Raw genomic sequence first — 12,476 nt, forward strand, 5'->3', positions numbered from 1 at the left:
TTTTAGCGATCTCTCAGTTTTTCTCTCAAAAATTCACATTTTCTAACTAGGGTTGCAGAACTTTCCTGTTTTGAAAAACAGCACCAGTTGTGGCTATGGACATATCAGACATGGAATTGCTCCACAAAAGAAGAGTTAATGGTTTCACTCTGTTCAGCTGTTAATGCTAATCTAGCCCAGATCACAAACAAACCAGGTTTGAAGCTCAGGCATACAGCAACAGGAGCAACGTGTTTGAACCTCGATCAATTCATTAAAAAGATCACGAGCAAATGTTTAGCCCCAAGGGGGGTTTGGCGTAGTGTGGTGGGGCCTTGGCCTTTAGATGGGCGGTGAAGGTTTGATTCCCATGGGCATCTCCCCTCTCTGCAATACAATGCCCAGCATATACCCTGGGGATGGAGGTCTTAGCCTCGAAGTTTTACGTTGCCTGGAACCACGACCATAGGTATGATAGGCTGAGCCAGCACAACCAGGTCATTGTCAGATGCTGTTTCTTCGGGTTATAAATAAAAAAATGCTTAAACGTTCAATATATCACGATATTTTGAAATATCATGACATCTTTGTTTAAATGAAATCTCACGAATTTGTTGCAATATTAATGTTTTTGTGGGCAAAAATCTTGAGAAGCTTGTTTTTTATGATTCCCATAAATCTTTTTTATTTTTGCTCCTTTTCTTATACCTTACATTCTTAAATTTGTTTAATTTTTACTGCGATTTTCTCAATAACAATGTGAGGACAATTAAAAAAAGTTTTCACAAGAGAAGATCACAGCAAAAAAATTGTCATTCTAAACATTTGCCACCATCATAACTAACATTTTCCCAAAAACATGTAGCTTCAGTCCACGTTCAACAGACTTCACATATATGAATTTAGCCCCTGCAAAACTTCATCAATTACAAAACAACGTTCTCATCTTCACAACCAGAAAATATCTTGATGGTTCAATGTCTATTTCAGTCTTTAAATCTGGCAACCTTGTTGCAGGAATCCATGCTCGTAACGAACACAGCCTAAAGGCCCAAATCCTTCTTTTCTTCCCTTTTTTCCCTACAAAGTCAGCGACTGATAGTTCACATGAAAGAGAGATCATTACCTGTAATCACTAGAGGCCCTGGGTTTCCCTTTAACCGACCCCATGTGTAGCGAGATGAGAATGACGGCCATCAAAACTATCAGGGAACCAATTAGCGTGCTAAAGAAGAGGACCCCTGGTTGCTGGGCCTGAACAAAACCATACACCCCGTTTGATGTCACGAGAATGATATCGGTGAGACCATCGTTCGAAAAATCATCCAACACCAAGGCATGAGTAGGTGGAGCAGGAAGCTCTATGGATGCTAACTGGCTACCGTCAGGGGATATCACTACAGCTTCCTGATCGCCCGCTGCAAGAACAACCTCTTGGCCCCCATGGACAGTCAGCCTCATTGCTTTCAGTGTGGGGACAACCATGGCCTCCATCATGCCTGATGGTGAGGGAAGATTAGACCATGTTGCACCCGTCAAGAGCTGCCATCTCCATATGGCACCATGACCATGCAAGCCTGGTGAGTATGAAGTCACCTACACAATGAATAACAAAGTACATAAAGTGGGGGAATAAGCCTAAGAACTATCTAATAAGATGGTATCACTAGCAGAACAAAAAATACATTACAGGAAGAATGTTGACCGTTGTTTAATGAACCACTGAAGTATCATCAAATAAGAAGCGAAAGATGCCATCTCAATATACACATCAACCAACAATGTCCAAACAAATATCCCCAGCATTGCTCACCTCTCCTCGGCTTGTTAAGAATACGACGTCACCATGGCTTCCTTTCCTATGCCTGTGACCATCCTTTCTGCCTATCAGAATTGGTGTTGCGACTTCCAGGGGTCCTGAATCAGCTACTCGGCCATAACTTGAAAAATCTCCATGTTGGAAGAGGTTGAAGGGGGAATAGTGACATATAGAGGCATTAAAGAGTTGTTCTCGTACTGGAATGCCAGAAGTTGCGACTGCCCAACAAGGTTTCAACACATCCATGGACCCACTTATTACAGTTTGTTCAGCTCCATTTCCTCCGACAACCTATAAAAGAAAATAACAAAAGTGTAGCATATGCTAAAATAAATTAAAAGGCTCAAAGATAAGACTTCCGTCTCAGATTCTCAGCAGGTAGATAATGAACATGAAAGTCCATTGCTGACTTCATCACGTGCTGCAAAGAGTTCGTTTTTTCTTTTTCTATTTTATTTGGACAAAGAATGAGGAAGATCAGGCAGTGGACACTATGCACCCACACAAACGAGATCCAGAAGTTGCAAAGCAGAGAGTAACACCTTTCAAGCTCCTAACCAACCATGTCAAGGATTTTGGGACAAAATGCAACCCCGGAGCATAGACTCCCAGAAAATGTCAACTGATTTCATTGTCATCCTATGATGCATGGCGCTGGCTGGTTTGCATATTCGATGCTCTTGTCCAACCCTTGCAAAAGATTAGGGTTGTAGTCTTATACCCATTATTACCAGCAATTACACATAACATTGTTAAATCAGATTCAACATTTTCTAGTACTGGTTCTTCCAAATGTGACTACAGTTTTATATATATATATATATATATATATATATATATATATATATATATATATATATATATATTATATTTTAACAACCTCTTTTAAGGGGGGCCTGCTCTTAGTTATACTACAAGACAAAACTTGTCGACTCTACAATTAACTGAGGTAAAATTACAAAGATATGTACTTATGTGGGCTAGCACAAAAGAAACAAACTATATTACATTTCAACACAATACGGTTTAAGAACTTAAATAATAATTCATGATATAGCAATTGAACTCTCTCTCTCTCTCTCTATTTATATATATATATATAGAGAGAGAGAGAGAGAAATGGGTATGTTCAAAATTGATATGTGCTAAATGGGTTTTTCTGCCCATCCGGTGTTTTTTTCGTAGTTCTGACCCGATAAATGTGTTGGGCATGGACGATTTACAAGAAATCCACACCCGGATCATATGTTTTCGATGAAAAAAATGATATTTGGAGCCTCAAAATTTTACAAAGATTTTGGACTGTTGATTTTTCGAACCTTATAAAAATCCACCCATGTGTCGGAATCGAACACTTCAAGAGCTAATCCCTATAAAATCAAGTACATAGATCACATCTGTACAGTCAGAATTTAAAAATAAAACGAAAAAACCCTGAAAAACTCATTTAGCACCTATCATTTTTCACCTACCCATTACTATATATATATATATATATATATATATATATATATATATATATATAAAAGAGAAGACGAGTAAATTGTCCACTGTTGGGTTGGACGTGTGCCTGCCGCTGATCGCGGGTGTGCTTTAAACAAAAAACCAGGCTTTAGCGGTAGTTACAAAAGCCTGCTTTTCCACCCATGTCTTTAGCAGCAGTCAAGGACCGCCACTAAAGACCCCGAAATCACAGAATCTAACGAACGAGCGACGCTCGACGATTGCCCTCTGCATCAATAGATACCTGCCATTCTTAAAGTACCCATGTTGAATTGATTCTTGCTCATTATTAAAGTGTTAAATACCTCTATTGAAATAACAACCAATTCTGAAACTTCAGTGCTTAAAGAATAGGAATGTGGCTTAGCTCTGTGAAAGAGACATGCTGTTTCACTGCTAAAATTAGCCATCATGAAATGCAAGATAAACATTGTAAAGAAAAACTGAAAATTAAAAGTTTAATGGTTTGAGCACCTGCACATGATCTAGAACACCATCTCCATTAATATCAGCATGAAGACCGCCTTCTTGAAGATAAAACTGCCATAGATGGAGATAAATATGTTAGCTTATTCGCTTTAATGCACAAGTAAATAACTAATAACAGTTCTACATCAAAATGTATAACATAAAGAGGTTACATAGCAAGAGCTATCATCCACCAAAAAAAAATCAATACAGGGTTTGTAAATAACTGCAAAATAGAAAATGATTCAGCTGTTTATGCCATGATTTAAAGGCTGCAAATACTTTTCCAGTCTTCCCATTTATCCCTTGTTTCTTCTTCTTCTTCCTCTTTCTTTCTGTTCTTCCAAGAAAAGAAGGGAGGTATTGATAACTTGTCATATAGGTGACACCATCATTAGCATCAGCTCACACTTGGCTGACCTGTGTGACCTATTGCTGGCCCTATTTCAGTTCTTTTCTTCTCCCTGTACCTTTTATTGCCAGATTGCTTCACCATTACCGGGTTATCCATGGCTTCCAACAATAACATTTCCTACTCTTCTTTCAATTAGTAATTCTTGACTAAACTTGTTCCCAAGAAAGTGAATTCGACCAAATTCTTAGTATGGAGAAAACAGATTGTCCCCTTTATTCAAGGCCACAACCTAATGGGGTACATTACTGGGTTTGAACCACATCCATTAGAGTACCTGATTATCAACGAGCAAGATAAAAAGGATAAAAAGGATGGAACCTGGATAGTCACTACTCCTGAATATGTTGCCTGGCAAATGCGAGATCAACAGTTGATAGCCTATAGTTCATCCACTCAATCTCAGAGGGTTCGTTTGCAAGCACCATCGAACTGTAATGCAGTCAAGCCCTGGAATCACTTACAAAAGAAGTGCAAGTGTCTAGTTCCCATATTATGCATCTCAAGACTTCACTGCAAGCTCTCAAGAGCGATGGCACATCCATAGAAGAGTTCTTTTGCAAGATTTGTGTTGTTTCTGATCAGCTTGCTTCCGTAAATCATGCAGTATCGGATGAGGACCTTCTTCACGTTGGGATGAACGGCCTTGGAGAAGAATATCAGAGCACAGTAGCATCCTTGATGTCACATGATCCTCTAACATCTTTTGATCAGTTACTGCCTATTGTACTATTGTATGAACCAATGTTTGTGAATCCCTTGTCAAAACAGGGTTCAGCTAAAAATCCATCACATGAATTCCTTGCTTTAACTATATGACCTGGTCGTGGACATGGTCAAGGTATAGGTGGCTTTGGTCATGGTAATATCTCCTTTAATAGTGCTGGTCTTGGACTGTTGCCTACTCCCTGAGTACCTCCTAACAATAACATTCCACACTCCCAGAGTACCTCCTAACAAAACAACCCATTCTTCAACTACTATAAGATTAGAGGACATACTTTGGAACAATGTTGGTATTATCTAGGTAAATCAATTCTAATAAAGAAAAAAGGTGGATAAAATGGTAAGTCTGGTGGAGGAAGCACCAATAATGATGCTGCAATTTACCTCATTTTCTAACCTAAACATGGAAGATTGTTTCAATTCAAGTTTACGTAATAGTTGTCGAGTATGTAAGAGTAATCATTTACCTTTCAATAAGACAAATGAAAGACCCTTTTCTCCTTTCCACACTAGTCATTCTGTTGAACAATGTAATACGTTTGTGTATCATATGTATTACTAGTCTTTTGTAATACCTCTCTATTAGGTTTTTACGTACAAAATATTATTAGAAAGGGGTGCTGTTGTAAGTTTTCAGGTGGTTATGGGGTCAACAAATTGTCTTTTAGTGACCTCAAGGGGGTCGACCCCCATAAAGTGTATCTCTCTTTTAGTTTTGTTTTCTAATGAAGTTTCTTTCTCTCTTTAGAGACTCCATCTCTTTGTATATTTTTCCCTTTGGTTCGAATATGGTATCAGAGCCATGTTCAAGCCTTAGAGGATTGTGAGGGTAGAGATTGGGAGAACTCATCGATAGTCTGCCTTGAAGAGCATGCTGCTGGCATCAGCTTCAGCCGTACGATAGGCAGATTCATCCCCATCTGAGGTGATATTCAGATCGATCTTGATTTTAGGAGTTGAACCAATCGAGAATTGGGTTATTTGGTGGAGATTTGAAATTTCTGTGATTTTTCTAAAAATTTCTGGAAATTGCACCTCATAAAGTTCAGATTTGGGGATTTTGCTCATTTTGGTCAAATTGATGGTTTCTAATCTCTCCAATAGGGTGTAATCAGGCTGTTTTCTTGCTAGAAAGTAGAAACGTTTTAGAAGTGCTTTGGGGGTTTGATGTGGTGATTTGGAGGAGATTTGATGTGGTTTTGGTGTTCCTATTGGTGACAGTAACAATATTCTTATTGTTGCAGCATGGCTTAGTTGCTGTGATTGGGTTTCTATCGCAGCATACTTGTGTTTGTGGTGGTTGTGAGTCATATCGTGCACTTTTGGTTAGGATTTTGTGTTGGTTGCAATGGTTTTGATGTCTCCATTGGTGACGGTAACAATATATTTGCTGTTATAGTTGCTTGGCCACTGTAGTTAGATCTAATGGAGAAGGGAGATGTGATTCAACTAGTTACCGTGAAGCTTGATGGAAGAACTATGCTTATTGGGCAGATTTTATGATGGTGATAATAGTTGGGAAAGCTCTTGGTGACCATTTGGATGGTACAAAAGCCAAACCAAATACCATAGATCCAAATCATGCTACCTTGTTGAATGAAACTGAAGGCATGAATCTTGGGCTTTGTGGAACAAAGAATAGCTATGAATCTTTCTAAGTTCCAAGAAGCTACAAAAGCATGGAGTTATCTAAAAAAAGTTTACAAGCAAGAAAACTGGGTGAGGCACTATCAGCTTACACGAAGTCAGGTCTATTAGGCAAGGGAATAAGTTTAGTGAGAAGTTTTATTCTGAGATGCAGCGTGTGGGATGCTCTTTCCCTCATGGGAGGCTGCACCAAATGTGAGAAGTGTGAAATGTGATAAGTGCAGTGGATGTCATATAGAGATAAGCTTTCTCATAGAGTTGTGAGATCACTGAAATGTTGTTTCTTGGGATTCTCAATTGAGCAAAAAGGATACAAGTGCTATGATCCTATTGAGAGAAAAGTTTGGGTCACTAGGAATGTTATTTTTCACGAAGACACATTCTATTTTGGTCAGTTTAAGGTGGAGGAAGAAGATAAGAGTGATCTCTCATTTTAGGTATCGTTAGCTGAACAAAGTGGATCTGATAAGAATGTTGAGGTTCAGGGGGAGCAAGTGGGAGTGTCAGGGAGAATAGGTTTAAACAGACCTATTCTAGAAGAAATAAAGATATTGTTGAGATTCCATTTTTTGGATTAACTTGAAATGGAGGAAGAGGAGAATCTAGAGGTCAATCCTAATCCCCTTTCTTCTTCAGCTGAACCTGAGCACATATGTGCGGAGTCTTCATCCTTGCAATCTCCTTCACCTTCTTCCCTTCTAGTTTAGGTATGTCGAAGTACTAGAGTACCTATTCCTCCCTCCCGTTTTGTATCTTACGAGTTTTTTTCTCCTAGTCATCGTGCATTCTTAGCCTTAATTCATTCATATGTCGAGCCCAATTCTTATGTAAAGGACCCTAAGGAGGAATGGCAACAAGCTATGGCAGAAGAGTTGAATGCACTCGAAAAAATGCATGCTTGGGATCTGGTGAGGCCTCCACCTGGCAAGAATATAGTAGGTTGTAAATGGATCTACAAGATAAAGACCAAGGCAGATTGATCAATTGAACGATATAAGGTAAGACCAGTGGCAAAAGGTTATAGCCAATAGTTCGGGATCAACTTTGCTGAGACATTTGCACATGTGGATCATATGACAACCATAAGACTGTAAAATGTCTACGAAGAGACAATACACATACAAGCATAAATACTTAAAAAAGAAGTGCACGAAGGCACTCTCACAACACTTGAACACAATACGCAAAAAGTGTATAAATAATAAACATGCAATAATGCATGTATTTCATAAAAAGGAAGCAAGTGCTTGAGACTCTCAAGCTTATTTTACAACAAGGGGGAACACCCCTATTTATACAAGAAAGAAGAGGTGCAAGAGGGGTCTCCCCAAAGGAGTCGTTGGGGAGCTCCCAACGGTCACAATTGTGACCGTTGGGGGCTCCCCAACGACTCTATTGGAGAGACCCCCAATGCACCTTTTTGAATATGCAAAAAGGAAAAAATAAAATAAAAAGAATTACAAAAATAAAAGAAAAAAAATACAGCATATTCCAAATGGAATATGCGCAAAATGTAAAAAGACTAAAATACCCTTTTCGGGTAAAAATAGAAAAATGTATAAATATATATACTCATATATAGAGATGTGTATACATATGACATATGTATACGTATCTCTATGTATATAAGTATATATATATTTATACTTACAATAATGTTTTTGAGTATACATTTTAACACCCCCCCTCAAACTTACGGTGTGATAACTGCAAGTTTGTCAAGAAGGAAATGAAATCTAGGCAAACAAAGAGCTTTTGTGAAGAAGTCTGCAAGTTGATACTCAGACGTCACGTATGGTAGATCAATGACCTTCTTCAAGTATTCTTCCCTGACATAATGGCAGTCCATCTCTATATGCTTTGTTCGCTCGTGAAAGGTGTCGTTTTTGGCAATATAGATTGCACTTTTATTGTCACAGCACAACTTTGTTGGTTCTCTGATAGGCACTCCCATATCTTCCAAAAGGCGTCGAATTCATACAATTTTCATCGTAGTGGATGCCATGGCTCTGTATTCGGCTTCAGTGGATGACAGAGAGACCTTCTGTTGCTTTTTACATCGCCATGAAATCAAAGATTCACCTAAGAAAACACAAAAACCAGTGGTGGAGTGACGGTTACTAGGGTCACCTCCCCAATCTGAGTCAGTATAAGCAAGTAATTTTAAATCAGAAGAAGAAGATAGAAATACTTCATCATTTACTGTGCCCTTCAAGTATCTGATGATGCGAAGAACAACACTCATATGAACGGTTGTGGGAGCGTGCTGAAACTGACTGGCGATGTGTATAGCATGTGACAAGTCAGGTCGAGTAATACTAAGATACATTAACGAACCTACCAACTGCCTGTAAGGGGTAGGATCGGTTAAGGGAACACCATCGTCAATTTTCATTTTTGCTCCCACAACTTCAGGAGTTTCGCATACTTTGTCATCAGAAATCCCGGATCTGTCAATAATCTCACAAGCAAGTTTAGACTGAGATAGAAAATAACCACGTTGCGAAAAGGCAACCTCAATTCCAAGAAAATATGTCAGAAAACCCAAGTCTGACATCTCAAATTTTGAAGTCAAGACGAACTTAATACCCTTGACTCCTTGAACATCATCACATGTAATTAACATATCATCAACATAGAGCAATAATATGACAATCCCTGCCTTAGATTTTTTAGTAAATAGAGCAGTGTCAGTATAACATGAGGAGAAACCATTTTCCAACATTACACTGGTAAATCTGTCATACCAGGCTTTGGGAGCCTGTTTCAAACCATAGAGAGCCTTTCGAAGACGAAGAACTTTATCTTTAGGAATCTTCATGCCTGGTGGAGCATCCATATACACTTCTTCGTTAAGATCACCATTTAAAAAAGCATTTTTCACATCCATTTGAAAAATATTTCAATTTTTAATAGATGCAATAGTAATGAGACATCTAACTGTAACCATTCGGGCTACAAGAGCAAAAGTTTCTTCATAATCAATTACATACTCTTGCCCATACCCTTTTGCAACTAAGCGAGCTTTATACCTTTCCAGGGATCCGTCGCTTTTAGTTTTAACTTTAAAAACCCATCGACAACCTATAGTTTTCTTTCCTATGGGTAGAGTTTGGAAATCCCAAGTTTCAGCCCTTTTGAGAGCACTAAGTTCATTTTGCATGGCTTCTTGCCATTCTATACATTTTTTAGCTTCTTCAAAATTCCTTGGCTCAAAATAAGAGTGAATGGCACTAAGACAAGCCCTATACCGGGGTGAAAAAGAATCAAAAGAGACAAAACGAGTTGGCGGTCTCCTATTCCTCTCAGATCTTCGGTGATCGAGAGTAGGTACAAGCTCACTATATTGGTCAATGGCACTTCTAAAGGTGTCTTGGTTTCTACGGGAGTAGGTTATCGGATCACTTGAAATCCTGTTTTCTTGATCATTGAGAGGGTTATGTTCTTCAACATCACCATCATTTTCCTCATCGTGATTTGATGATACATCATCATCACTAGATATATCATCATTACTAGCCAATAAATCAAAAAGGAATGAGTAATCAAAATTTTCTTGTTGAGAAACATTTTTTTCAAATCCACTCTCATTTTCTAAAAACGTTCCATTTCTAGAAACATATAACTTATCATCTCGAAGATCATAGCAACGAAACCCTTTTTGAGTTTCGGAATACCCAAGAAAGGCGCAGGGGATAGCTTTGGGAGAGAGCTTGTCATTTTTATCCGTAAGTATAAAACATTTACACCCAAAAACACGTAACCTATTATAATCATGTTCAAGTTTATATAAGATCTCAAAAGGGGATATTTTTTCTAATATCCTAGATGGTAAGTGGTTTATCAGATAAACAGAAGCGAGGGCTGCTTCAGCCCAAAAGTTCTTAGGAATGTTTTGAGAAATAAGCAGGGTCCTAGTAGTCTCAATGATGTGCCTATGTTTTCTTTCGGCCAATCCATTTTGTTGAGGGGTTTTAGGACAAGACCTTTGGTGAATAATTTTGTGATCCTCAAGATATGTTTTAAATTGGTTGGAGAGATATTCTCCTCCAGAATCACTTCTAAAAATCTTTATATTACTGTTGAATTGATTCTTGATCATTGAGTGGAAGGTTTTAAAACATGTAAAAACTTCATGTTTGTACTTTAGGAAATAGATCCATGAATACCTAGAGAAATCATCCACAAAAATAACATAGTAAGAAAAGCCTCCTTTTGAAACAACAGGTGCGGGTCCCCAAACATCGGAATGAACAATTTCGAAGGTTTTAGATGAGAACATAGTTCTTTGCTCAAAAGGTAAACTTTGCATTTTTCCGAGAATACAATCATTACAGGAAAATGAACTTTTACATAAATCCTTTGCAAAATGTAAATAAGATAACTTGGTGACATTAGGATGACCAAGCCTTTTGTGCCATATGTTTATATCTTTGTTCTGGGCAACATTACAAAATGATTTTGGAACTTGGAGAGATTCCATATAGTATAAGTCTCATTTTCTAAAGCCTTCCCCAATCAATTTCCCGGACCGGCGATCCTGTATTAAACATTTGTCACATGAAAATTTAATATCGCATCCATGGTCCGAGAGTTGAGAAACAAAGAGAAGGTTTAAGTTAAGTTTAGGTATAAATCTAAATTTTGGAATGGAAAAATCTTGAGTTTCAAAATTACCTATTCCTTTAATTTCAAGAGAGGTTCCATCCGCAGTGAAAACAAAGGATGGAGAAACATTTTTTGAAAAATCGGAAAGTGAAAACATGTTTGGGGACATATGAAAAGATGCACCTGAGTCCAAAAGCCAAGAGACTTTACCTGGAATGGAAGAGGTAGACACGACGGCACCGGATGTAACTCCCTTGAGAAGAGGTTGAAGGGTTTCCACTATTTGATTCAACGAGAGTGACCCACTTGATGATGCCTCTTCCTTTTGTGGTACACCGGTGGTGGCCATAGCGAGAAGCCTCTTCCATTTGGGACATACGGGCTTGATATGCCCCGGTTCCTTACAAAAGTGACAAATAGTCTTGCTATAGTCCCTCTTTCCTCTTTGTCCACCATCTCCTCCTTGATTTTGGAATTTGAAATGAGGAGGACGATAGGTCTTTACATTATTTCCGGGTCTTGATACGGCATTGACCTCATTGTTTTCTTCATGATTACAAGGAACCACAAGAACATTTGATCCTTGTTTACATAAACTCATACGAGTCTCCTCACCACTTAATTTGGTGAGAACATCTTCAAGAGATGGAGGAGTAAATGAGGATAGAAGTGATGACCTTATTTGCTCAAATTCCGGTCTTAACCCATTTAAAAAGTTGAAGAACCGATCTTCTTCAAGTTGCTTCTGGCGGAGTTTAATTGCCTCTCCACTCCATTTTGGTTCAAGCATGGAAAGTTCATCCCAAATGGAGGAGAGGTCGGCATAATATTCCCTAATGGACATTTCACCTTGAGTAAGGGAGAGGGCCTTCTTTTGAAGGTAATACTTATGGGATAGATCTCTTGATGTATACATTTTCTCGAGACAATGCCAAGCTTCTGATGCTTTCTTGAACTTGATAATGTTGGCATTAATCTTTGTTTCGACGGATGCGAAGAACCAAGAAAGAATCTTGAAGTTCTTCATTTCCCATTCGTCGTGCTTCTTGGAGTAATCTTCAAGAGCTTTGATCCTTTCCTCTATCTCAAGAATCTTGATTTCATTTCCGTCCATCACGGTTATTTTGGGTTCCGGTTCCGGAATTGTGCCTTGCACATAACCCCATAATCCTTTACCTTTTATGTGAGCATCCATGTTCCTGGCCCAAATATGGTAGTTGGACCCATTCAACTTGAAGCCAAGAGCGAAGTGAGACTCTTTTTCACCCATTAAGGAGTAAAGAAAAGGAGAAGGAGGTGTACCAACACAATGCT

General features: G+C 38.5%; 1 protein-coding gene across 1 annotated transcript in view; it reads right to left on the bottom strand.

Annotated features, from left to right (window-relative positions):
- Positions 1-774: 774 nt before the first annotated feature.
- Positions 775-12,476, bottom strand: part of LOC149835991 (uncharacterized) — a 70,553-nt gene continuing 58,851 nt past the window's right edge. Inside the window, exons 11-13 of the mRNA XM_090008890.1 lie at positions 3,776-3,841; positions 1,793-2,089; positions 775-1,575 (exon numbers count right to left, since the gene is read on the bottom strand). Of these exons, the coding sequence (XP_089865016.1) occupies positions 1,102-1,575; positions 1,793-2,089; positions 3,776-3,841 (837 nt within the window). The 3' untranslated portion in view covers positions 775-1,101. The remainder of the gene's footprint in view (positions 1,576-1,792; positions 2,090-3,775; positions 3,842-12,476) is intronic.

The sequence above is a fragment of the Nuphar pumila genome, chromosome 6 (genome assembly GCF_984573655.1).
Source record: "Nuphar pumila chromosome 6, dmNupPumi1.hap1.1, whole genome shotgun sequence".
Classification (NCBI taxonomy): Eukaryota; Viridiplantae; Streptophyta; class Magnoliopsida; order Nymphaeales; family Nymphaeaceae; genus Nuphar; species Nuphar pumila.